Raw genomic sequence first — 25,267 nt, 5'->3', positions numbered from 1 at the left:
ATTCCAGAAGATGGCGCACGAACATTACTAGAATACGTGAATTGTTTAAGAATCGGTCTTTCGTAGTCTGTGAAACCTTCTATTTAACTTCTTTCAATTACGTTTTCTGTGTAACAATTTGATGCTGACATAAATACTTGAAATACATTATAGCTATACTTTGCAATATCATGTCCGCACCTTTCGAAGCATTCGCACAGCTGTCCTGCGTCTTTTTGATTCGAGTCGTCTTGCTTCTGACTACATTTACCACAAAGCATTGTGTTCTTCCATCGAACCAATCAAACGCCTGGGCGGGTCTTGTTGCATGACATCACGATAAGCGGTCGGTCTTTGGCCAATGAGTGTTGAGTTCTGTAGGAGGAGGACAATCGCCGTTCATGCGCTCGATGCATTGTACCTATTTCCCCGGCCGATGCTCACGTGCTGGTTTTTGTCCTATGCGCGAATACTTCGATTTAAACATTTTTTAGACAGTGTTTGAATCTGTTGTATCGAATTTTAAGTCAGGGTTGACCAGTGGCTTTGCACTGGACCTTTATTGAATCGACTCATCTTTTTATGCCTGATCCATTTGGATTCAGAGTGGGTGTTGTCACAGGACAATGATCGAGAGACCCGACTCGGCTGTTTCCAGCGTTGCAGTGAGTATATTTCATACATTTTCCTGAAAATACATAGATCATGAAACATATCCTATAGGGTTTGAACCTTTTAGTATTATTCGATCTCGGATTCGCGTGGTGGTAGGCGATTGGATCCCTAGTCTGACTGCCCACCAGTTATCTATCCGATTTAATGCACAGAACATCCGAATCCTATTGGTTTATACTGTAACGTTAGTTACTATTGGCAATGTAATTGGCAAATATACATCATGCCTTGATTCATATACAAATATAACACGTTTATATACACAGTATGTTTATAACAATGGTAGGTTGGGCATTGAGATTGATGATTAATAGTAATTTGAATCTAGTTAGTTTAACGTTAGTTTATATAGCTTTTGGTAAGGCAAATGTGAACGACAGGCTCTTACATAGCATGATGCGAAGCTCTCTTGTGGAGAGCAGTGAATGGTGATGCATTTCAATGGGGTGAGAAAGGGAACAGCAGCCAAAATCTGTCACTATATCACGGTTCCTTCTGAACAGAGACTGTATCTTCACAGTATATATGCACAGTCACGTTATAGAAACATTATTTTCAAGACAAAACTTACACACTTAGTGTCTTCGTGAAGTCACTAGAGAGAATTTAAGAACCCACTAGTCCAAAAAGTATTTGACACGTAAGCCTGTGGATGCTCACCTGTGTGAATCTTCATCTCCAAAGGTGGATAAAGGCAAAAAGAATGGTCATTTTGTTTTCGACATATTATCCGAAATGGTCAAATAAATGCTCAAAAACATTCTGGGGCACAAATTGTGTTCATAGTATGCTCGTGAACACCCACATAATATTTTGCCTCACATTTTCCACCTACACACACTCTTCAACATGTCCTTTCCTCCACCTTGGTCTCCTATCTTATATTATTAATACAGAGAGTGGGTCGATAATTATTTGATTTACCCATTTGGCCAGATGTGGTTGTGTTTTCCCAAAGTTGGGCTATGACATCAGTTGAAGAGTCAAAGCGTGGAAAATGCCCTGAGCAGTTCACAGAGCAGATCTAATTATAGATTGATTTATAAATTATATTGTATAGATTTGGATAAGCTGCAGAATGGTCTGCGTGTGTACTTGATATGTATAAATCAGTATAATCAGGATTCAGCATTATTTCTAGGTCACTTAATGTCAGGTTTCCGATTTCCATGCTTTCAGTGATGCACACACAAGATGCTCTTTGGAACGTGCTCGGATCACGCTGGGTTAACATGCATCATCAGGTTTTGAACAAACTTGTGGAGTTCGTGCCTGCTCAAATGCATGCTGCCATTAAAGCAGAAGGGGGCAAATTCTAAGAAATACTTTATTTTTTCATTTAAAGGCGTAGTTCACCCAAAATTCTGTCATTATTTACAGCTCTGGGGCACCATTGACAACCATAGTAGTTACAAACTTTGTTTGGGTTTAGCAGAACGACAAAATGTACGCAGGTTTGAAACAACTTGAGGGTGAGTAAATGATGACAGAATTTTCATTTTTGGGTGAACTGTCCCTTTAACTTAATTGTTTTCCAACAAGTCTATCAGCCTGTAATTGTGCATTGAACCCATGAGCTGTCATTATCAATCGTTCAGACCAGAAATGGTTAACATGATGACCGTAGCTCTCCCCCTCAAATGATCTCTCTCTCTAAATGATCAGCATGGCCCCTTCTAGTTAGTTTTCCATTGGCCTGGCACGCATGAGAAACTCGACGCAGCCAAAGCAAAGCAATCAATTGTGTTTGCCTCGCCTAGCGTGTGCTACAGCCTCGCGCTTCCGAGAGCATGAGATTACGGGAGAGAGAAACTGGGGAAGAAACGGAAGGAGAGAAAGGGATGGAGGAGTTTGAGAGAGAGAGGGGGGATTTACTGCTGGACAAGGCGCTTGCTGTCATATGGAACGAAATCCACTGTCTCCATGACGACATCGAGTTCATGATGGATTTGATACGAAACGTAAAGGAGCATGTGGAACGGGCTTTACCTCCCTTCAATCTGTCCATACCCCCCCCCCCCCGTTACTGTATCAGACCCCTTTGTTCCTCCTTCCCCAGGTTCTTTCAAAGTTTGCGTTTAGGCTAGAAAATCTGCCTTTGGCTGTTTTTTTGTATCTGTCGTTCATAACTGATGCAGGTTTGTTCGCTTATCCTCAAATTATCGACACAAAAATTCCATGTCATCCTCTGTTGTGGGATGCTGGCATGTAGGATTAGGAGTTAGACCGTGCTAAGTCATTATCCACTGTAACTAATGTTGACATTAGCAAAGCCTTTATTATCTTTCCTCTGTGAAGTGTTCTTCAGCCCTGTTTAGACGGGGATGACGGTAATGGAGAAGCCGTTATGCTCTTTAATCAGTGGAATGTGGAGTAAATTGTGTTCTCCTTCAGCAGAGGAATCTGGAGGGTTATGTCGGCTTCGCCAACCTCCCCAACCAGGTGTACAGGAAGTCTGTGAAGAGGGGCTTTGAGTTCACGCTTATGGTTGTCGGTAAGTCGAAAAACTGTTTTTTGTTTACCTGCCTTGGATGAGAATGTGGTTTGCCGTTTGATTTTTGCCGTTTTATTTTGCCGCTTCTTAGTGTCCACACTAGACACGACGTCACATCACATCGCAACACATGTATTTCCTAGAACTGTAGTTTTCTAAACAAATTTCATTAACTATTTTTACATAATTACCCTTCAGGAAATGTGACGGGGTTGACATTTTTACATCAGTGTTGTGAAACTATGAAGTATTTCTTACAGTTTCCACACCAGGTGTGACGTGATGTCACAACACCTTGGAAAAGCTGTCTTTTCCATGTTATTTACATTTTTTTGTCCTAACCAGCCGTGGCGGCGATACTCGACAACTTACAATGAATTCTGTATTCGATTTTTTTGAAATGTTGTGATGTCCATCTGCAGTGGACACAGTGTTAGAAAATGTTCTGTTAGTATTGCCAAAATCATTAATATTTTCATTTGTTTACTATTCAAATTCATACTTTAACAGGGTTGACTTTTTAGGATTCTTCAGCTGCTTCTTACAACTCATCAATCCTTTTGCTGGCATAACGCAAAACATTTGAATGCGATGAGAACAAAAAGATGTTTAAAAACCTTTTGTCTTTGTATATTTCAGACAACTGTTTTTATGACGACCCTGTAAATAAGTGTTTCCTGTTGTTTTCCTTACTTTTACTCTGAGACAGGATTCATCTTTTTTCTACATATTGTTAATCAATGCCATTGTCGTCATCACACACACTGCAGTTAGGATGCTGTGACTAAAGTGGTAATGGAAATATGTATCTGAGTTACATAACGGCTGCTGAGAACTTCACCATAGTAACCGGGTGTGTGTCTGTGGCGTCGTCTTCCCGCTCTAGTGTGAAAATGATCAAGCTGATCTCTTTATGTCTCCTCCCTTCTATTCCTTATCCAAACTGTTACTCATTCTCATTATTTGTCTTTCTCTTTCTTCCTCTTTCCTTGAGTTAAAAAGGCTGTTTGTCTATTTTGAAGTGTCCTCTTTGGTAAACCGGACTATTTAGATGGTTGTGCTCGTGCCAGGAGCTACCCTTTATATAATGTTTGTTGTATCATTTCTAGTGCACAACTTACACTCGTTGTGCGTGTCTTATGACAGTTTTTGTCATTCTCTAATTATGCACACCCACCGATTTTTACCTCAGGAACAAGATTCCGCCCACCAACACTCTTTTTCTTTTCGTGTGTTTTTCAGTGTTTACCGAGTGCACCAAAAGCGTGACGTCGCTGAACTATTTTTGTGTAGAATGTATGTAGTATGTTTTGTTTTGTGTCTACTTTGAATCGGTCCTCAGGCAAATCCAGTGGCCGCACTGAGAAGGGTCGTCTTGTTCTCGTGTCACTCAGCCCGACAGACACCACAGGGCTTTGGCCGTGTACTCTATTTTTCCCTCCAAAATTTCAGGGAGGGAAAAATCTGTTTCCTGTCTTTTCTCTTTTTTTTCCTAAACTGTCGTACTCTTTTATTCCACAAGCATTTCCTTTCTTGAGCTTTCTCTCTCAAAGCTTTCTCTCTCAAAGCTCTCTCAAATAATGTTGTAAGTAGAGGTAGTGTTATATACATGTATAAATAAAATGTACATATAATAAGGCACTATAGTGCACTGCACACTATAGGAGTAGTGAAAGTGGAATATTGCTCTTAAGGAGCAGTTATCTGTTTAGGAGGGAGATTGCCTGGGAGAAATGATACTCCTTGTAAATTATTTTGAATTACTATAAAGACTAAACGACTAAATTGCAGAGGTTACAATAATTCACTTTTAATTGAACAACCAACACTGAACGATTCGCAACGTTTGATAATAAAGAGTTTCATATTTCGTAACTGTTCAAAACCTTGGATGTCCAAATTCACTGTTTTTCAGGAAATGGAAAAAAACAACTAAATGATGAATTACTTTTTAATACTTTTTATTTGTTAGATATTTGCGAAACCCAGTGACAAACATAAAAGGTGACTAATAATAATTATTTACGTCAAAAAATAAATGTGGAGATGCGAGGTTTCAGAATGACAGCAGCGATTTGTTAGATTAGTTGAGACATTTAACGTTCCAGAGAATTTTATTTATTGATTTATTTATTTACTGTGGAGAAGACATACACGTTTTCCCTAAAAGGTAAATTTATTTTGAATCGTTTTAATCTTCAAACACCTCTGATATTATTTTAAAGCCATAATTTCTTTACGTTTATATAGAGATAAAAGGCAAAAATTTACCTAATCTGGTAACAAATCTTGCTTTATTGGATACACATATGCCGCTTGTTGGGCATTACTTTTGAGGCTTTACACCAACAGATAGCAAAGGAACGTAGAAAGTGGCAGATTGTAGTTGATTACTGTGTTTACATTCCTTCACAATAACTCTGACAGCTGTGTTTGGAATAAACTTCCCGATGATTTTTCCACTTGGAAGCCGAAGTCCAACACAATGTTAAATACCACGTCTTTCACTTCTAAACTCTGCAACTACTTATCTAAGGTTGAAGAAAGATGAAATTGACACGACTGCAATTTACATTTGGCTTGGCTATGCTAGCATTGATGCCGCTAGCAACTTTAGTTACTTTTCTACTGTGTTAGCATAGTGTAGGTGGGTTTAAAAGTCCCTCACAGAGAGGATCTAATCTCTTGGATTATGAAGCCAAAACTTCCCCTCTTTCACCTGCCAGCAGGTCATCAAACTAGTCGGTCATGAAGCTAATCCTGTCAGATGCTCTTAGCAAACACACATGCTAATGCATCCCAAACAAAGAAACACTATATATGACTACTTCCTCAACAGTCTTACATGATTGTTGTGAAATTAAATGCGAAATATTGAATTTGCAGACTGTAGTGCTACATGTTAAGAGGAGAGGTCTGTACGTTCTCAACACAGGTAAAACTATTATAGCAGATATTATAGCATCTTATTTGTTTTATTTTAGATTAAAGGACTGCACCCCTGAAATCCAAGCAGTTTTATTGTAGATGGACCCCAAATTTTTTTTTAATAAGGATTGGGTATAAAATGTTGATGTTATTTGTCATGTATGACTTTAAATGGAAGGTACTGATATGACAACCTGAGGTGGCTAATTCATATGAATTTGTATGTGAATCGTACAAAAACATAGGATTACTAGAAAAAAAACAATACTGAAGCCCCACCCCTAAACCTAACGTCAATAGCTCAAAATCAAATCGTTCAAAAATGTGCGTATAAAATCGTACAAATTCATACGGATTAACCAAAATTAGCCACATCGTAAAATAGTTACGTTTTTGCCATGGGATTGTGTTGGATATTAATGTATTTTAAAACAGTTGAATGGTTAGAAGAACAAATTAATAAAGAGCTTTTCTCTGATGGGAATATAAATGTTTCAGTATGCTCATTTTAACCACAGGTTCTAGAGAAGAAGCAAATTACGCTGTAGGTTATTTAAAGTCATTCTGTTTCCTCCTGACACATACAGAGAATTAAAAATAAACCGTTACCTTCTTGAGATGTGTAGCAGGGCTCAATCAGAATCAGTTGCTGCATTTACATGGACACATCAAATTGAATTTAATCAAGTTGTGCAATCTGAATGTAGTATTTACATGACAAACTTCAAATCCGATATAATCTGCTGACATGCGCACACTGCACAAGTGTTCACCTAAATACCCACTAAAACAGTGTTTTAAAGCACATGTTGTGTATATTTTATTTGACAAACGGCACAAAAAAATGCAGTTTTACCATGGTAAAACCATGACAAAACTACCAAGACCCACCAGAGCATCTGCAGGCAAACAATAATTAAATAAATGTTTAGCAACAGCTAATACCGAACTTGAGAAGTGATAATATGCGGACTCATATATCAGCATTAACGTTAAACAGAGACGGGCGCGGTGGATGCGGGTATCATTATAATATTCGCAAAACGGCTACTCAAGCAATGTTGTAAACACAGATTTATTTATTTTATGTCACAGACACCAGCATAATGTTGTTCCAATTCATAAACGCAAAATAATGTCTACATATCAATGAAGCAATGTCGTTACAGCGACTAACATTGGAAGGATTAACTGTTTTTACCATGTTAAGTAAACGATAAATAAAATCAATGTTCGGTAGTCTACTGATGAAATGTTATGATTAGATATTTTAGCTTACAGTAGGCTATGCTTGTGCATCTGCAAATGTATCGCGTTTTAAAAAGGAACTGGGAAATTGAGGTTAAAAACTCAATTCAGGGAAACAGTTAACACATTTTAAATGCATAGAAACATTAATATGTTCATTTAGAGATGACAAGCATATGGAAATTTGTACCGCTTTGTCAGATTTATGGTTTTTGATTTCTTTAGCAACAGCTGCTCCGTTCCGTGCGTCATACACCCTTACGTCTGTACGAGCCAGCGTCGTCTTTGCACATGCGCACAACTTCCTAATTCGATGTTTACATGTCCTATCAAGCGGATTACAAACGGCATAAACCACCCCTTACAATCCAACTGAAATTTCGATCGGCTTGGGCATTTTTAATCTGATTGGTGTGTTTATATGGAGCGTTTTCATTCGGATTGGATTTTTAATCAGATTACATTGGTCCATGTAAACGCAGATAATGTTTCACGTGGCGCATTCGGAGAATATTTTTACCTGAATTGAAGCTGGGTATGAATGTGCTCAAAAACATGTTGCCTTTTATTCCCTGACAAGTGTTCCGCACATGCAGCTGACATAAAGGAAAAATCCTATCTAATGAAGTGTTTTGCGTGTTAACTTCTATCTTTTGCGATGTTCTAAAAGCTGAAAAACAAACAGAGCGTCAATGTCTGCTAATGTCCGATTCGCGACGAAATGACTCATTTGAACCGATTCATTTTGTCGAAACAACTCATATGTCAAACACTGAACCCATGAGACTCACTGACTGAACCCATCAAATCAGTCACTCAAAACACTTCAGAACACAAGCGTGCTGAGAGAGAGAGAGACCCGTGTCTGCTTGATATTGTGTGTGTTTTACACATGCTGATACTGTCACATTGAGTTTTTTCAGTGTGTGTGCGCGCGTGTGTGTCACAGAGTTGCTGATTGTTATCTCAGCCTGCTCACAGATGAACTCATGACCTTCCCTGTAGTCACATCTCACAATGAATCTTATCACTACAGAAGCCTCTCTGTGCGACCCAAAAACACAGATGCATGCTATTTTTTTGTTCAAACCTTTCAAAATGAGCTACAGTTTTGGAAAGTTACAGGTTAAACGGTTCTGTGCTCCTGCTTGTCTTCTGGACTTGTAGCTTAGTCTATTTATCTGTTGAGATGGTGGGCCTCTCTTTTTCTCCTCTCTGTTTGTGAAAGGGTTAAACTACTTGTATGGCTGAGGTACTTAACATCCTTTTATGAGTGGAAAAGAGAGAGAGCAGGAAGGAAAGAAAGAGAGAAAGGAGGAGAAGAGGATGGATGTTATTGGACAGGATGGGGGCAGGGCTGTGGAAAGGGGGTGTAGGTGGACGATTGTCAGGATACCTGAGCTCATTTTGCCCCAGGGGAACTTTTTGGCCCATTGAATGATGTCAGGAAGAGGTAGAAAGATGAAAGTTAAGAATGTTTGGAATCTCCCGGATAATTTGCCCATCTGTCTATTTATCTGTCTACTGTGGAAATGTCTGCATTGGTCCCATTACTACTCACTAAAGGACAATTTACCCCAAAATGAAAATTCTTTCATTATTTATTCACCCTCATGTCATTCCCAACCTGTATGACCTTTTTTCTTGTGCAGAATACAAAAGAAGATATTTTGAAGAATGTTGGTCGCCGAACAACATTGACTTCCATTGCATAGATACTAAACCACACATCTTCTTTTGCGTTTCACCGAATGAATGACCTGAGAGTGAATAAATGAATGTGTTTTTATTGTTAGGTGACTAATCTGATCATTGAGACCCAAATGCTATAAAACCAAAATAGCTTTTCTTTTTGTGACTTGATGTTTTCAACAGCTTTCATCCACCATCAGTATTGACCTCTTCAATGAACACCAGAGCCGGCCCTCCCTATAAGCGAACTAAGCGGCTGCTTAGGGCCTCGTCGCCACTAGGGGCCCCCAAGATCACACGAAATTACAACTTTTTTTGTGATATATTCACGACACACATCCATTTTCTCACGTAGGGCCGTGCCCACTATTTTTTCTGAGGTGTGTGTCAAAATTTGTGAAATTACTGACTAAACGCAACATTGCAATATCAAAATAAGTGAGGTGGCCAATCAAATGAAAGGAGGCGGGAATTACTGGTTACAAAGCCGAGCAGTGACCAATCAAATTAAAGAAGACTGAGCTACTGTCACGTCTTTAGCTGTTCAGCAAGACGCTTCAGTTTTCAAGTTAAAAGAGTGCTTTGCAACACGACAGTGACTAAAACATTAACTATTTGACAACTGTTTAGTGTTTAACGATAGAAATGTTGAACATCTGACAGTATTCGTTGATGCAAACAACAAAATGCTGATTTAGATAAAAAATATGTAATTTACGTGATTCGTGTAATTTATAATTATCTGTTAATTTAGCGTTTTATTTGGGATAAGGTTGAGAATAATTGTGTGCATATTGTAAATTAATTTAATGGTTATCAACCATTAATAAACTAAATAAAAAAATAAAAAGGGGATTAAATCATCGTCAAGGGCTGTGTGGCTTTAAAGGGGTGTTTTATAGGTTGTGGTTAAAATAAAATGAAGATTAAAATGATTTTTAAAATAGAATCTTTGCAAATAGTTAAATGCATTGAACAATAAATTCCACAAGTTTTGTATGTTATGTGCTCGAAATTTAAAGGGACAGTTCACCTAAAATTGAAAGTCATGAAATTATCAAATGTTTTGACAATCACAATACACCTTGCATGGTTTATGTGTTTTTGTTTTTATGACATTCCTACATCCCAAACACAGCTACAACTAATAGAATTGGGTGTGCAAGGTTTAAAGTGTGCGTGCAAATAATCAAACATTGACAATACTCGATTGTATTGGGGTCACAGTGGGACCCCCAAATAAAATTCTGCTTAGGGCCCCGTAAAGGCTTGGGCCGGCCCTGATGAACACACACAGTTAGCTTTTGAATGCCACTTCCTCAACCTTTTGAGCTAAAACCGTATCAACTGGGTCAGGAAGTGATGCTAGCTTACACCTTTTATTCTGAAATGTCTGGTCCCCGGGTGACCTGTCTGGGTCTAGTTTAATGTGCGGTGGAAATTACGCCCTATTTTTCCACACTATGTAGTTGTACCGGTTTATTAGCACTAATGTTAATGGTTTCTCTCTATAGTGTCTCTGTTTGTCCTAGCTGGACAAGGACATATGACTGGTCTTTGGATAGGAGCTTTAAAGGAAAGACGAATAAATAACACAAAGGAGACCAAAGCTAAATTATGCCAATTCATCCGTAAGGTTGACGAAGGTCAGCCAGCTGTGAACTAGATCTGGATCCATGCTGTGTGACTGAAGCATCTCGTTCTCAGAGATCATGTGGACCGATATTTAATTAGAAGAGGGGATGAGGCTAATTGGGTCTGAGAGAGGGGGGAGGGGTGAGAAATGGAGAGATAGAGAAAGTTGGCTAGCTACAAGCTTCTGCTAATCTACTCATTCTTGCCCGGTAATGCAGTGACATCAGGATTTCACAACACATCCTGCTGTGTGTGTGTGTGGGCATAAGCATTAATGTGCATTGTATACACACACAACCTATACAAGTGGTTGGTTTTGCAGTGCATTTTTGGAAGCATTTACATGAAGGTGAAGTTTTGCTGCTGTTTGGTTGTACATTGTAATTGTGACCAATGTACTGGTTATTATGCATAATTCTTTATTTTTGTGATTTAGTTTTTTAATTTGTTATTTGTTTGTTAGTTATCATCGCTGTTGAACTGAAATCTCGTATCTCATGTTTTTAGTCTTTTTATTTTTTCATACGTCATTACAGCTGATCACATTTCATGTTTGTTTGTGGGTTTTGCAAATATTTAACCAGTGAAAAGAATTAAAGTATAATCAAATTGGCTTTAAAGTCACATCAGCTCACTATTATAAATTGTAGTTAGTGGTTAGTTGTCGTAACTCATAAAAACAAGTTGATATTGCTTATTTTATTTTGATGAGTTGATGAGTTTCCATTAGTGGTGTAGTCTAGTTTTTTGTAGTGAGTTTACTCTGACCCCCCCAGCCTACTCACACATCCCAGATCGACAACCCATGAGCAACACCACACTCACAAATGCCTCTATATGTAATAAAGTGCATTCTGAAAGATTTATTGCAAGCAAGATTTCAATAGCCAATGACAGCTAGGGGGACTTGCTGGTTTTGTTAATCACTGTCTAACTCAGCCAGTTAAGAGTTACATTTAGCCTACATTCTGCCGATACCAGTTCTTAAAGTCCCAGTGAAAATAAAAATGAAAATGATAAGTTTTTTCATGAAATATTGCAGCGTTTATAGTAAATAGCTTATCAATGTGGTTCATTTTCTTTTTAAAATTCGTGTACCCTCATTATCTTAAAAATAAAAACAATGCACTTCCGCCCTGAAATGACTATCCATCTCAAATGACATAAATTCGACTGCTTGGCCGGAGCATCCGTTAACTCCTCCCCTTCCACTGTCAGTCTGCTGCCAGTTTCATTTCAAAATCAATGCAACAGCTGTTTTTACACATCCAATCAATTAGCAGTGAAAACCGCAAGCCACGCCCAATAATTTTCTTCTTTGAAATTCCTTTTCACTCGGAAATGTGTCAGAACACGGAAGTAAAAACGATCGCAACTTCCGGTTCACAGGGACTTTAAGATTAAATTAATATTTCTTAACTTTCTAAATGTTATTAATTCCAATAATGACTATTAATATTGAACATTAAACTGGTGATGTTTCTTTTCAATATACAGAGCACAAATTTATTGCATTTTCCTGCCCTCTCTTGATTGACAGGATATATCGGCACTGATCATTGGCTGTTTTTAAACTATTGTCCGATGGCTGATAGTGTGAAAAATTGCTTTTATCGACCAATATCGATTATTCGGCCCATCTCTAATCAATATTATTAGTCACCCTTTACGTTTCTCTCTGGCTTTTGCTAATATCTAACCAATAAAAAGTATTCTAAAGTGCTTGTCAACTTATTTAATCATTTAAAAAGTACGGTGTTTTTTCCATTTCCTGAAAAACAGCAAATTTGCACATAGAAGGATTCAGCAGGACAGCGACGACATAAAAGCCACTGTATATTTGGACTCTTTAAAGTTTACAAAATATCAATTGAGCAGAATGTTGCGTCTTGCTGATATATTGGCACCGGGAGACGAGGCAAAAAGAGAGGATGCTTCTTTAGAGTGTTTGTTTGTTGCTGTTGTGGCTTCAATTAAAATGCCCGTGTAAGTGTAGACAGACCAAACTCTCAAACTGTCGTTAATTCTTCTGCCTTTCCCTCTCTTCCACTGGTCGTTTCTGTCTCACATATGCTCCCATCTTCAGTTTACACACACACAGGAGCTTTCACAGTCCAGTCACTTTGTCTTGTTTAGGTCAGTCCCTATACTAAGAGAAGTAAATTTACTCTGTAGACTGAGGGCGTGTTTGATGTGTGTGTGTTATATCTGGCATACAACAGAGAACTTTGAAATGTGTGTTTCTATGAGCTGAGAACTGGCTCTATAGGACACACTGGAAACTGCCACTTTCAAAAAAGAAACGTAGACCAAGAGGGTCAGAAGATGGTGGTCTGGGTCAGAAGTAGAGGGTTGAACAATGAATAATAACCAATAATGTCACAACCGATCGAATCAAATTGTGATGAGTTAAGTCAAATCCTTCTCTATTCTTTGACTGTTTGTCACATTATTGTGTTACACAAACGGTTCATCTTTGATTGCGTCTTCCGTCTTGTATAGAAGTGTTATTCAGCCATGTGTCTTGCAGATTCAGGCCTGTTTGCCTTCACTCCAACCTACTCTCTCATTGGTGATGAGTAAAACATTGGTGGTCTTCTTTGCCAGATGATCCCAAGTGTTCCCTTCCCCCTACCTTTATCTGAGATGACAAGACACAAGCCTATCAGTTAAGCGAAGGAGTTGAGCTAGCTGGAGGGAATGCAGGAAGAAATATTTTATTGCTTCAGAAAAAAAGAGAGAAAAGAGCTTTCTTGTGTTCTTCATTGCTCACTCTTACTCTGTCTTGAAAATCGGTCCGCAACGTTTTCCCTATGTGTCCATGAATCGTCAGTTTTCAACACAAACGAAGTTCTGGCCAGCGTCCCATTTGTGCCATTGGTTGGCTTTAAAACAACAAACTAATTGTGTGTTTGTTTTTGTGTGGGTGTGTGGATGTGAGATACTGCACAGATTCTCAAACTTTCTCGCATTTAAATGCACGGGTGTCTCGGTCCGTTTCTTCTATGGACAGCGATTGAACGTGGCCACTTCATATTTTTTGTCGCTTTCCTTTTATAGGTGAATCCGGATTGGGAAAATCCACGCTGATCAACTCCCTCTTTCTGACGGACCTGTACTCCAAAGACTACCCCGGCCCATCTCAAAGGATCAAGAAGACTGTTCAGGTATGTTGTCTTTACCTGACCCTTAACCTTTGATACCGATCCAGCGGTTTTACTTTTATGGCTGTCTTGTTTTCCCTTCTTTCCAAATTACCTTTGACTCTACACCCATCATTGTAATGTCAAAAGTCTCTCAATGAAATGTGACCACATGTGGTTCGTGGTTTGTTGTTGTTTCCTCCCTCATGTCTTAAGCTGATTTTGTATCCCCACCTTAAACTAGGGATCAGCAACCTTTTGACACGATGGGTCAAAGTGCAAGACGAAAGACAAAGTGCAAGACAAACGCAACGCAAAGCACCATCGTGATCCCAAATAGTACTTTACAAACACATCTAAAGTTGAGTTCAGTTGTAAAGACTAAGTCCAAATCCTTGGTGTTTCGAGTCAGACGACATCATGCGGGCGTGTTTTTTTGGCACGTTCAAGGAGCATAGGTAGTCTACATGGCTACGGTAAGGGTAAGGCTATCGTAAGACTCGAAACACCAAGGATTTTGTGAGAGCCCACCTAATTGCATTCAGGGCTGCAGCTGGAATGTAGAGAATCAGGCTGAAGCAATCGCAAACAGATCGCTCATGGTCTAGACTCCCAGGCCAGAGCAAACGCTCTCAGACTCGCCAAAAGAAAGAGACAGTCAAGTTTTGCCCTTATATGGATTTGATAAACACGAGTAGAACAGATTCTGTGGCTGGAAGATCAGGAATGGGAGGGACACTGACATTGTGGTACGATGGAGTGACTCAATTGGAGTGTTTTTTGAGGATGACGGGAGGGGTCTATATGATGGGGTCTGGATTCCTCAAGAGGCTGGAAGGGTTCAGTGGTAGGTCAAGCATTTTCCCACGAAACCCAACACCGGCAATGACTTTCCCACCACCCTACAGCAGAGATGTGTTCGGGGACGGCCCAGCCTTTTCTGGCATGTAAGAGTAGCCCCCTGTTAAGTCATCCAGCACCATGATGGACAAACAAATAAACAAAGTGTTTTTTTCTGCACTCAAGTTCATGGATTTAAAGTTCAGATCCAAGTGGTTTTGGACCTCGCTTAAGCTTGGATAATGACAAGTCCTTTTTAAAGCAAGTCAGTCAGCTCGGCGGCCATCTTGGTAACGCCCTGGGCAGCTGTTTCCACTCATGCAATTATAGCTTCGATCTACTTAATGGGAAATGACAGATCTCTAAAACTGTCAGAAGTTTTAATGTCATCACCAATAAAATCTAACATATGTTATCAAAAACGCTACTTATATTCAAGACAGATTGAGACACAATGTTTAGAAGCGTTTTTTCCGCCACTTATTTTTCATTGTTCTGTTTGTGATCACATAGATCATGTTTTGGGTTGCGTTTAAGTTGGTTGTTTGGTTTTGTTAAGGGTTTTGCTTTTCTCAACACTGTGCAGAAACCCAACAAACTCAACCCACGCATCGTCTTTCAGCTTGAATCCAGTGACTGTGGAATCTAACACCCAACATCTAAACAAATCCCTTCTGGTTTAGTGAGATGCAGTAAAACCAAGCTGACTGGAATTCAGTAGAAGTTTCTTGAAGATATTACATTTGATCTTGACACAGATTCATATGGACCAAAGGTGGACAGTAGTGAAGATTTTTTTTTGAAGTACATGTTTTAAGTGTCTGTACTTATTTTGGAAAAGTTATACTAAATTATTTATCATACTTTTCACTTCACTACATTTTTTTTAGTTTTAATACTTCAATCCATTAGAAATCTAGTACTTCACACTACTGTTCACATGAGAGCTCTCGCCAACATTTCAAACTTTCCCAAATTCCTGTGTTTTCATCCTGAGGCCCCATTTAACCTTCTGTGGCACTTTTGCCTTGTGGAAGGTTACAGTTGCATCTTTTATTCTGTTCTGACAAGAGTGCCAGTTGTATAAATATGTTGAGATGTGTGGCTGTCTAGTCTTCCGTGGTCAATTCAGGCAGGACAAGGAGACGACGGCCAGAGTATTTATATTCCAAAGCAATCTACTGTGTTTGTCATAGCAGACACACGAGGGCCGTTTGGGTTGGGTCGAATGACAGTCTTGACATTTTTGTGGCTTTATGTTTGCAGGTTTTAATGTCTTTCCTTGTTTATGTTGGTGCAAACTGAAGTGGTCTGATATGCCTCATAAACATAGCGTTTTATGAAGGATCACAATGTTTTCTGTTTTGGTTGCCCTTCCAACATATTTTTTTATTTAAAATGTGCAGAAAAGAATAAAAACGGTCGACAGAAGTTGTGGTTATTTTTGTTAGCGTGAATGTATGAGTGTGTTAGCATCTAGCGTTAGCATATGTCAATGAGAGTGTAGTTTAAAAAAAAAATAAGGTCAGCCAAAAATAACCAGGCCTGTGAGAATAAGCCTTTTTTACTGAAAGCAGCTGAAATAACTGGAGATGATGAAGCTGCATCATATGAAAGCAGAGATGACAAAGAGGTCTCGGCTATGTCTTAAACTGATCCGCCATAAAATGCAACTAACACAGGGTAACATCTACCGTATATGAGAAAACATTAACCCTCACCAGGTTAAGGTAAATGTATTTAGACAAGGTGAAAAATGACAAGTGTGTGATGATCTCAAAATAGCCGACTAATGACCAGTTAATCACCTTGAGCTAATATATCAGTCTCTTACACATTTTTGTCTATATTTATGTTCACGGGTCATCTATTATCTTTTTTTAAAGAACTAAGATGTGACTGTTTGTGGTTTAAAGGAATACCCCACCCAAAAATGAAAATTCTGTCAGCATATTCTCACCCTCAAGTAGATCCAAATCTGTATAAATGTCCTTGTTCTGTTGAACACAAAGAAAGATATTTGGAAGAATGTTAGCATTTGAGATTTCTGGGGTAGTCAAAGGTGCTCCAGAACTGTTTGTTTTCTTAAATTCTTCCCAATTTCTTCTTTGTGTTTAACAGAAAAAAAAAACAAATTCTACTATGGTAGTCAATGGTGCCCCAGAAATCTCAGTTGCTACCATTTTTCCAAATATCTTTCTTTGTGTTCAACAGAACAAAGACATGTAAACAGGTTTGGAACAACTTGAGGATGAGTAATTCATGACAGTGTTTTTATTTTTGGGTGGACTATCCCTTTAAGGGTAGTTGGAGGTAATGGTCTACTTTACTCTGCTTTGATGATGTGAACAGACCAGGTTGCTCTTATGGTAACACACGTGACAAATTGTGGGTCCTGTTTTCAGGTGGAACAGTCCAAAGTGCTGATAAAGGAGGGGGGTGTACAGCTCACACTCACTATTGTTGACACACCAGGCTTTGGGGATGCTGTGGATAACAGTAACTGGTAAGAAAATCGAGCATAGTTTACCCACAAGTAAAAATTCTGTTATCCTATATTTACCCGCATGTTGTTCAAAACCTGTATATGAGGCTTTCTTCTGTGTAACACAAAAAATATATATTTTGAGAAATGGTTTTGTGTCCATACAATGGAAGTCAATGGGGACCAGTGTTATATGGTTATTTGGTTCTTAGGAAAAATAGTTTTATAAATGTCTTTGTTCTGTTGAACACAAAAGAAGATATTTTGAAGAATGTACACAGCAAAATCGACAGTGTTAAAAGGTAAAGTTAACTCTCACAGTGTATTTATAATCCACACTTTGAGAGCAAACAGTTCTTGGGCACGTTCGCCTACCATTGTCATTTTTCCCATATGCCGGTCAAAGGTGGCCAAGAACTGTTTGGTTACAAGCGTTATTCCTCTTTTCTCTGAAAAGAAATTTATACAGATTTGGAAAAAAATCAAGGGTGAGTGAATGATGACAGAATTTTTAATTTTGGGTGAACTGTTCCTTTAAGAAGACATTTTGGAGACCACCTTTTTTGATGTGCTCTACAAATGATTTAAGTATCATTTTGGCATCTCTTCTTCTTTCCTCAGTTGGCAGCCTGTCATCAACTACATCGACAGTAAATTTGAAGACTTCCTCAATGCAGAATCGCGAGTTAACAGGAGGCAAATGCCTGACAACCGGGTGCACTGCTGCTTGTACTTCATCGCCCCCTCTGGCCACGGGTGAGTACTGCGTGCTCTAATGTAGAAACCTGGCATGAATTAACCAGCTCAAAATAGACGCCGTGTACACATGTCCTAATTCACAAATTTTGCACTGCAGTGTCAGCGTGGGGAACATGTTAGGATTTCATATATGAATACTCTTGAAACGAGGGAGAATTAAGGTCAGGATGCGTGACTATGCATTGATTTAAATGCATTGGTGAAAGGGGGAGAGAGAGTGTGTAGCAGCACAGATGGAGATGCATACAACCCACACCCAGATCCAGAAGTCTTACATAATGCCCGCTAATTTGACGTATGATAGGCGTTGACTCGCTCGAAATCCAATCAGAAGCCCATGAGCACCATCCAAAGCCCTTCATCTAAATTCCCAAAACTGCTCATATAAACCACAGGCATATTTTTAGCAGAGATGCAGTGAAATTATGGGGAGTTGTCACCACGTAGATTGCTCATTGAATATGAAGCATTTTAACAGCTTGTGCTTTATTTGCTTCTGGAAATATTTATCACAGGATCAAAGTATAGCCTTTTCATTTTCTGTTCAATGTATATTTAAGTTCGGTTGTTTGTATTTATTATGGTTGTATTTATGATGTAATTCTTTGTAGAAAAGCAAAGCGTTTACATTTCGAAAAGGTTGACCCTTTCACCCCGTGTGTCCACGCAGCCTGTCACTTTTTCTATTTGAAAAGCCGGCATGAAACATTATCCATATCTCCGTGACCTTTGCGTTGCATCTTAAGTCTTGGCATTCCTGAAATGTATAAACAGCCCCTCAGCTGGCCCCGACCACACACACATACACACACAAGCCCTTCTCAGTGTAAAGAACAGTCTCTTTGTCTGGATTTTCAAATGAAAGTGACATAATTTTACTGCTTTGGGAGGAAGCGATGAGAAACTGTTGTGTGTTGTGTAGCGGCTCTGTGCTGGCGGTCTTCTCTGCTCGCCTCTGTTTATTCATCACTGCTTTTGCCATCCCAGTTGTTTGGCTTCAGTTGCGTCACTTCAAAGGATCTTGTTTTTGCATTTGGTTTTGTGTTTTATTCATATTATTCATAAGTGAGTAATTTGGAAATAGTGTATTTGTATCATATTATTCGTCGTTTGGTATTGAAGATCGAACTTTACAAGTGTTCTACTAGCCCACAAAATATTGACAGATGAAATACATATAGGCGTAGTTTAATATTAGCGCTTTTGCACTGCGCTGTGATATAAAGTGGTACCGGAAACCTCCCTTGAAATTGAATACACTGCAGTGAATGCAGTTGGTTTAACAGAGATGCTCTTTGCAGATTGAAGCCTCTGGATATTGAGTTCATGAAGCGTCTACATGACAAAGTCAACGTCATCCCTCTCATCGCCAAAGCCGACACTCTCACACCAGAGGAATGCCAGCTGTTCAAGAAACAGGTGTGTGTGCGCATATGTGTGTTTTTTATTTTAGAAGTGATTGTTCGATGTTCTTCTAAAGATGTCCTTGTGTCGTCTTTAGATTATGAAGGAGATCCAGGAGCACAAAATCAAGATCTACGAGTTTCCCGACACAGAAGACGATGAAGACAGTAAACTCATCCGCAAGATAAAGGTACAGATACCGTCCGTCAGCTCGGTAATGTTTGTCATTGTTAGCCACACCATAAATGGAAAAGTGGTGTTTTAAGACCATCTGTGTGCCTAGTGTACTCAAAATATGACCTCAAACGTTGGTCTAAATAACTCAAATACACATTTAAGACACAGTATTTCTTTCTTGGGCCAGTGGACGAGAATTATTGACAGACTTCTAAACTTGTTTCCCAATAAATGCAATACAAGAAATGGGATTTTTAAGGTCTGTAACTTTGCCAGCAGGGTCAGCGGTGACTCTAGGTCAACTTGGGATTCCAATATTGATTATATGCAGCCTGCTACTGAACTCATTTATTTGTTTCATCCAGCTCTTCAGAATTCAATGTGAACTTTCGTCAGATCCCCGTTCTCATCCGTTCTCATTCTCTCTCTGTGTGGTCGATATAAGCCGTCTGTAATTAACTGTTTTGTACCAACAGGAAAAGATGCCTCTGGCCGTGGTCGGTAGCAACGTGGTGATCGAAGTGAATGGCAGGAAGGTCAGAGGTCGCCAGTACCCCTGGGGCGTGGCAGAAGGTACGTGCTGCATCAGCCTGACCCGTTTGAGTTTATTGTGTGGAGTGTACCATTTTTAAAGGCAACAGGGGTGTTCCGATGCAAAAGTGTGCTGCATGGGCCTTCTGCTGGACGATGTCCCTCCAAAATCGAACGCCCCACCTGAGGGATTCTGGAAAAGGGAGGGGGACAAGGTGTATCCTGGAAACGGTAGTTGAACCAGCTTTGGAACGAGGAAAATTGTCACCCCCCTTTTCATCACAGGCCACAAATTACTTTTTGAGTTTTTGTGGTGATGTTCTCCCCACATTTCTTTCTATCCTTACAAAGCTCCTCCCTGTGACTTTATTCATTTTGAATTGTTGTTCTGTGGTGAGTGAGTGAGTGAGTTTTTCCTCGGTTGTTTACGTGTCATTTTCTTTCTTTTCTCTTTTTATTCTTTCTGTCCGCTCTTTTCCATGACTGACAGAGGGCATTATTGGTAAACAAAACCATTTTTTCATTTATACGCTCTTCTTTGTTTAAGACTCCCTCTTACTTTTCCACTTTTTTGCTGCCCCGAATCTTTGCTGATTGTCAAATTCGTGCTAAACAAATAGTCATGGAGAAACATAAGCCGCAGCCCCCATAGAAAATAGAGCAACTGTTATTTAACATGTTTATAGGTTCTTATTGACCCCTCATGTAGGGCTGGGGGATTATATCCCAATATTTTATACTTTAACGTGACACGATTTCGTGAATTAGGGCTGTACAATGTTAAAGAAAGATGCAATAAAAAATATAAACATATAATGAATATACATTAAAATACGTATGTAATTAAAAATAATGTGAGATTGTAATGCTTTGAGTTTGTAATATCGATTTGAATTATATTGCGAATTACGAATTTTAGCTTTTAAAAACTAAAAGCTGCATCTTATATGGTTTTAATAATCATTTTTCTTATTTTACGTAATTTTTAAATGATCAATGTCATTGTTATTTTGAAACGGACGTTTGCAACACAATAATTATATTGTGCAGTTTTTGAAATCGTATATAAAAATATATTGTGCAGCCCTATTGCGAATACGTTTTTGCAAATCCATCACTGACGGTTTTTTAAACATTCACTCGAAATTTCAAAGAAATTGCAAGCCGAGGGTCACTTGCCTACTCGCACCATGACCCCCATAAGAAATCAGACCAGAAAATGTTACAGCCACATTAAAATCTCCAAAACATTCACAGCGTCGCAAAAAATTTGTATTATAAACAAATCCATTGCGAAGATAGTTAATACGCGATGTATCGCCCAGCCCTGCCGTTACATTTAAACAAAACCTTGCATCCAGAAATGCATGCCATCCATTACTTATGTTCAACCCTTACTTCCGATATAAAAACATGAGAAAATGTGCCTTGGGTCAGGGGTCACAACATAGTTTTTAACATACATTTTTCATTTCATAGTTTGACATTGTCCGTGAGTTGTGAGGTTAACTGAGTGCTAATTTTCCCATTTTAACCTAACATCAATCTAAAAACAACCCCATATACTGTATGGGACACCAATTGGAAGCAAGTCACCATCCAATCCTGTAAGGATTCATCTTTTGACATTACGGCCCCAGAAAAAAATGAGCATTCTTAGGAAATTCTTACAAATCCCATAATTCCTTTTGCCCTTTGACTCCACTCCCTCCCCAGCTCCATTTGGCTGGTTTTGCTCTGCTTATCATCACTGTCATGTAACCCTTCCTCAAACACCATTCTTAGTCATAGTAGCTCATGAATCACAGGTTGAGTGAGGGTTCCTACAGGCTCCTTAAGTCCCGCCCCTCCAAGTGCTCTCTCACAGGTAGGTGGTTGTAGCAGATGGTTGACACATGAGGTGGCCAATCAGCATGAGTTCTCCTCATAGGTAAGGAACTCATTCGGTAAAGCAGTTTGGACTTACTGGAGAATAAAACCAGTTTCATCCTTTAACCATTTTGTCAGAAAACAGTGTCTCTCTCTAGTCCTTTTCCAGAATCCCATGTGATGACACGTGTTTGATCATAATTATGATCATAACCGCAATCTGAACTGCTAACATGACGCTTTATGTATTTTTGTTTCAGACCGTTTAACATTTTGCCATTTGCAGTCCTTTTTTCTAATTGCTACATGAGCCAACCACCTGACCTGTCCTTTGGTTTTCATTTGTCTGACGTTTGTACTTGTATTGTTGCGTTACCCTTTCATGCACAGACATCAGTACGGTTACCTAAGAGCCATTTCTTGCTTTTGCATGGGTAGTAATGGCATGGTTGAACATCAACCGCCATAGTGGACATATATGCGTCGTTCTATACACTGTCACCTCTTCAGATGTCCACTCAATGGGAAAGTTTCAATCTCATCATCAATAAAAACACAGGAAACTAATCTTGAAGGTTATCGTGGGTCATGCATGAAAGGGTTAATTGTATGTTACGTCTACAACCTCACTGTCTGATGTTTGCTTATAAATGTCTAGTTTGTTGTGACATTATTTTACTGCATTTTTTTAAGAACTGTATCCACACTCATTTCATGTCAACATTTATTGCCGCATTTAACAAATTTAAATTATTATTTTTTTTTTTTTTTTTTTAGATTTAGATTCAATTTATTGTCATTGCACATGTACAAGGCGGTACAACGAAATGTGACCTCTGCATTTAACCCATCCAGAGAGTAGTGAACACACGTACCCCCGGAGCAGTGGGCAGCTATCACTACAGCGCCCGGGGAGCAAGTAGGGGTAAGGTGCCTTGCTCAAGGGCACCTCAGTTGTTACCCGCCGGCCCTGGGAATCGAACCGGCAACCTTCTGGTCATGAGTCCGACTCTCTAACCATTAGGCCACAACTGCCCTCGATTATAGTCATGTATTAGCTTTTATGTTAAAAATCAAATGTAGTTCAAGTACTTTATAAAGGTTCAACTTAAATATTATAATATGTATGTGCAATTCTGGCTATTTTATTAGTTTATGGTTATGCACTGTAATGTTAGTGTTGTTGTTGTTGTAAAGTTCTCTGTGTTTTCCTGTTTTAGTGGAGAACGGTGAGCACTGTGACTTCACAGTCCTGAGGAATATGCTTATCAGGTGAGAAACATCTTGTGTTATGTTAAATGTGAATTAAGACCCCGACAGGTGACATTTCTCTCCTCGCTGAAAACAATATGTTGCTTTTGAAACTACAAAATCACAGCCAGTTAGACCAAAATGTGTTGTTTACTGCAGTGGTTTTCGAACGTTTCCGTTGTGCGGCCCCCTTTGTGTAGAGTGCATCGCTTTGCGGCCCCCCTTATAAAAACTAATTATCTTAAACTTATCATTTTAATTAAACCAAAAACTAATTCTGTTATACAATCCTGGGGCATCAATACTTTTGGTTGGTTGTCTTATTTTTCTGATGTTTGATTATATAAAATGTATGATAAATGTCTATATTTCATATAATGCCACAAAATCTGTGGCCCCCCCTGGATCCATATTGGGGCCTCCCAGGGGTCCACGGCCCCCAGTTTGAGAACCACTGGTTTACTGTACATCTGTCTGACATGATTTTAGAAAACTTTCTTGAAATACCCAAACATATACCTGTAACCATTGTAAGTGATTTTGTCACATTTAGAAAAGTACAAATTTTAACCCGTGCCACCAAACTTTCCAGGACTCACATGCAGGACCTGAAGGACGTGACGAATAACGTTCACTACGAAAACTACCGCAGCAAGAAACTTGCAGCCGTCACCTGCAATGGGGTCGACGCCACCAAGAACAAGGGCCAACTGACTAAGTACAACATTTACATTTTTTGTTACAAGTCGTGGATAGAAAATAAAAATCCGTGTTTTTTAAAATCTGAAATGTGTATTTGTCTCCTGACGGTTCTCGCTCTAATGTGACTCTTACAGGAGTCCCCTGGCCCAGATGGAGGAAGAGAGGAGAGAACATGTGATGAAGATGAAGAAAATGGAGACCGAAATGGAGCAGGTGTTTGAAATGAAGGTCAAAGAGAAGAAGCAAAAACTGAAGGACTCTGAAGCAGAGGTTTGTATGATTGATCCATTCTAACACCTTAAATATTTGAGTCATCTCAATAATAGTAATGTGCATAATACACATAATAATGTGTTTAATTTATTATTGTGTTGCTTATTCCTTTGCATTTGCTGTTGGATGCTAGACTGATTCAATTCTTGTTTCAGCTGGAGCGGCGTCATGAGCAGATGAAGAAGAATCTAGAAGCTCAGTATAAAGAACTAGAAGAGAAGAGACGCCAGTTTGAGGAGGAAAAAGTCAACTGGGAGACTCAGCAACGCATCCTGGAGCAACAGAAGCTGGACGCATCAAAGTGAGATACGCTCAGATCTTTATTCTTTAAGTGTGCTTCTCTCTCTTTCTTTTACTCTCCTCACTTAGAGACGATTTGTTTTGTAGTATAAATGCATAAAGGCTGACTAAAACGGACTTTCTGAATTACTTTTGGGTAATGTTTTTGTTCAAATATGTTTTTTGTTTTACAGGACAATGGAAAAGAACAAGAAAAAAGGAAAAATCTTTTAAAGATGCCAAGAAGCTCCGTTCCTCCTCAAACCAGAAACTTTTTTTTTTTTGCAGCTGTTGATGCATTCATGTGCCGTGACCCCCAAGAATCACACACACACACACACACACACACACACACACACACACACACACACACACATACATCGAGTCAGTGTGTGTTTTTTATTTATGAATTTTTGTACACGTTATTGCGACAACCACACAAAACTATATCGCCCCCTTCTGGTCGTGTCATATCACGTCTCTAATTAATTTGTTGTATTATAGAATGCATGCACTCTAGTGGTTAATACCACTGCAAATTTTTAGAAGTTTATTCAAGGACGTTTAAAGCAATTTTTGAGCTTTCATCAGAGGGCGGACAACTGTCCCCATGTATTTTGGCAGCTGTTTTTGTCGGAACACACATAGGTTTTTGTTTGCGCTCATTGCATTCACACACCTCAGTGTTTTGAAGGTTGTCTCACGGCAGGTTTAATGGATGTGATGGAGGATGTCGAGAGAGGTGGAGGCGAGGAACACATACTGTTTGGAGCAGTAGCCATAGGTGAAAGATGGATTTTATATATACTGTATTTGTATATGTGAGGGATGCTTAAAGGTTCTAAGTGTGTTTGAGGTTTTGTGTGGCTCTGGTTTGTGTGTGTTTCTTTGGGGGTCATAAAT

At 39.1% G+C, this 25,267-nt stretch overlaps 1 protein-coding gene across 4 annotated transcripts; it reads left to right on the top strand.

Annotated features, from left to right (window-relative positions):
• Positions 1–359: 359 nt before the first annotated feature.
• septin15 (septin 15) lies at positions 360–24,704 on the top strand. 4 transcript variants are annotated; one of them, XM_057329770.1, is made up of 14 exons: positions 360–644; positions 3,052–3,148; positions 13,712–13,818; positions 17,040–17,140; positions 17,741–17,875; positions 19,180–19,297; positions 19,380–19,472; positions 19,936–20,032; positions 20,481–20,492; positions 23,080–23,131; positions 23,703–23,828; positions 23,947–24,082; positions 24,241–24,386; positions 24,559–24,704. In XM_057329770.1, exons 1-14 carry the CDS (start codon positions 606–608, stop codon positions 24,596–24,598), a joined length of 1,299 nt encoding a protein of 432 aa, XP_057185753.1. In that variant the 5' UTR covers positions 360–605; the 3' UTR covers positions 24,599–24,704. The 4 variants fall into 4 exon arrangements, with proteins under 4 accessions (XP_057185753.1, XP_057185752.1, XP_057185755.1 ...); XM_057329769.1 differs by having other exon boundaries at positions 3,049–3,148; XM_057329772.1 differs by lacking the exon at positions 20,481–20,492 and having other exon boundaries at positions 361–644.
• The last annotated feature ends 563 nt before the right edge of the window (positions 24,705–25,267 follow it).

Source organism: Triplophysa rosa, linkage group LG3 (genome assembly GCF_024868665.1).
Source record: "Triplophysa rosa linkage group LG3, Trosa_1v2, whole genome shotgun sequence".
In the NCBI taxonomy this organism is placed as follows: Eukaryota; Metazoa; Chordata; class Actinopteri; order Cypriniformes; family Nemacheilidae; genus Triplophysa; species Triplophysa rosa.
The sequence above is the reverse complement of the archived record's forward strand: the minus strand, read 5'-3'. Positions and strand labels throughout refer to the sequence as shown.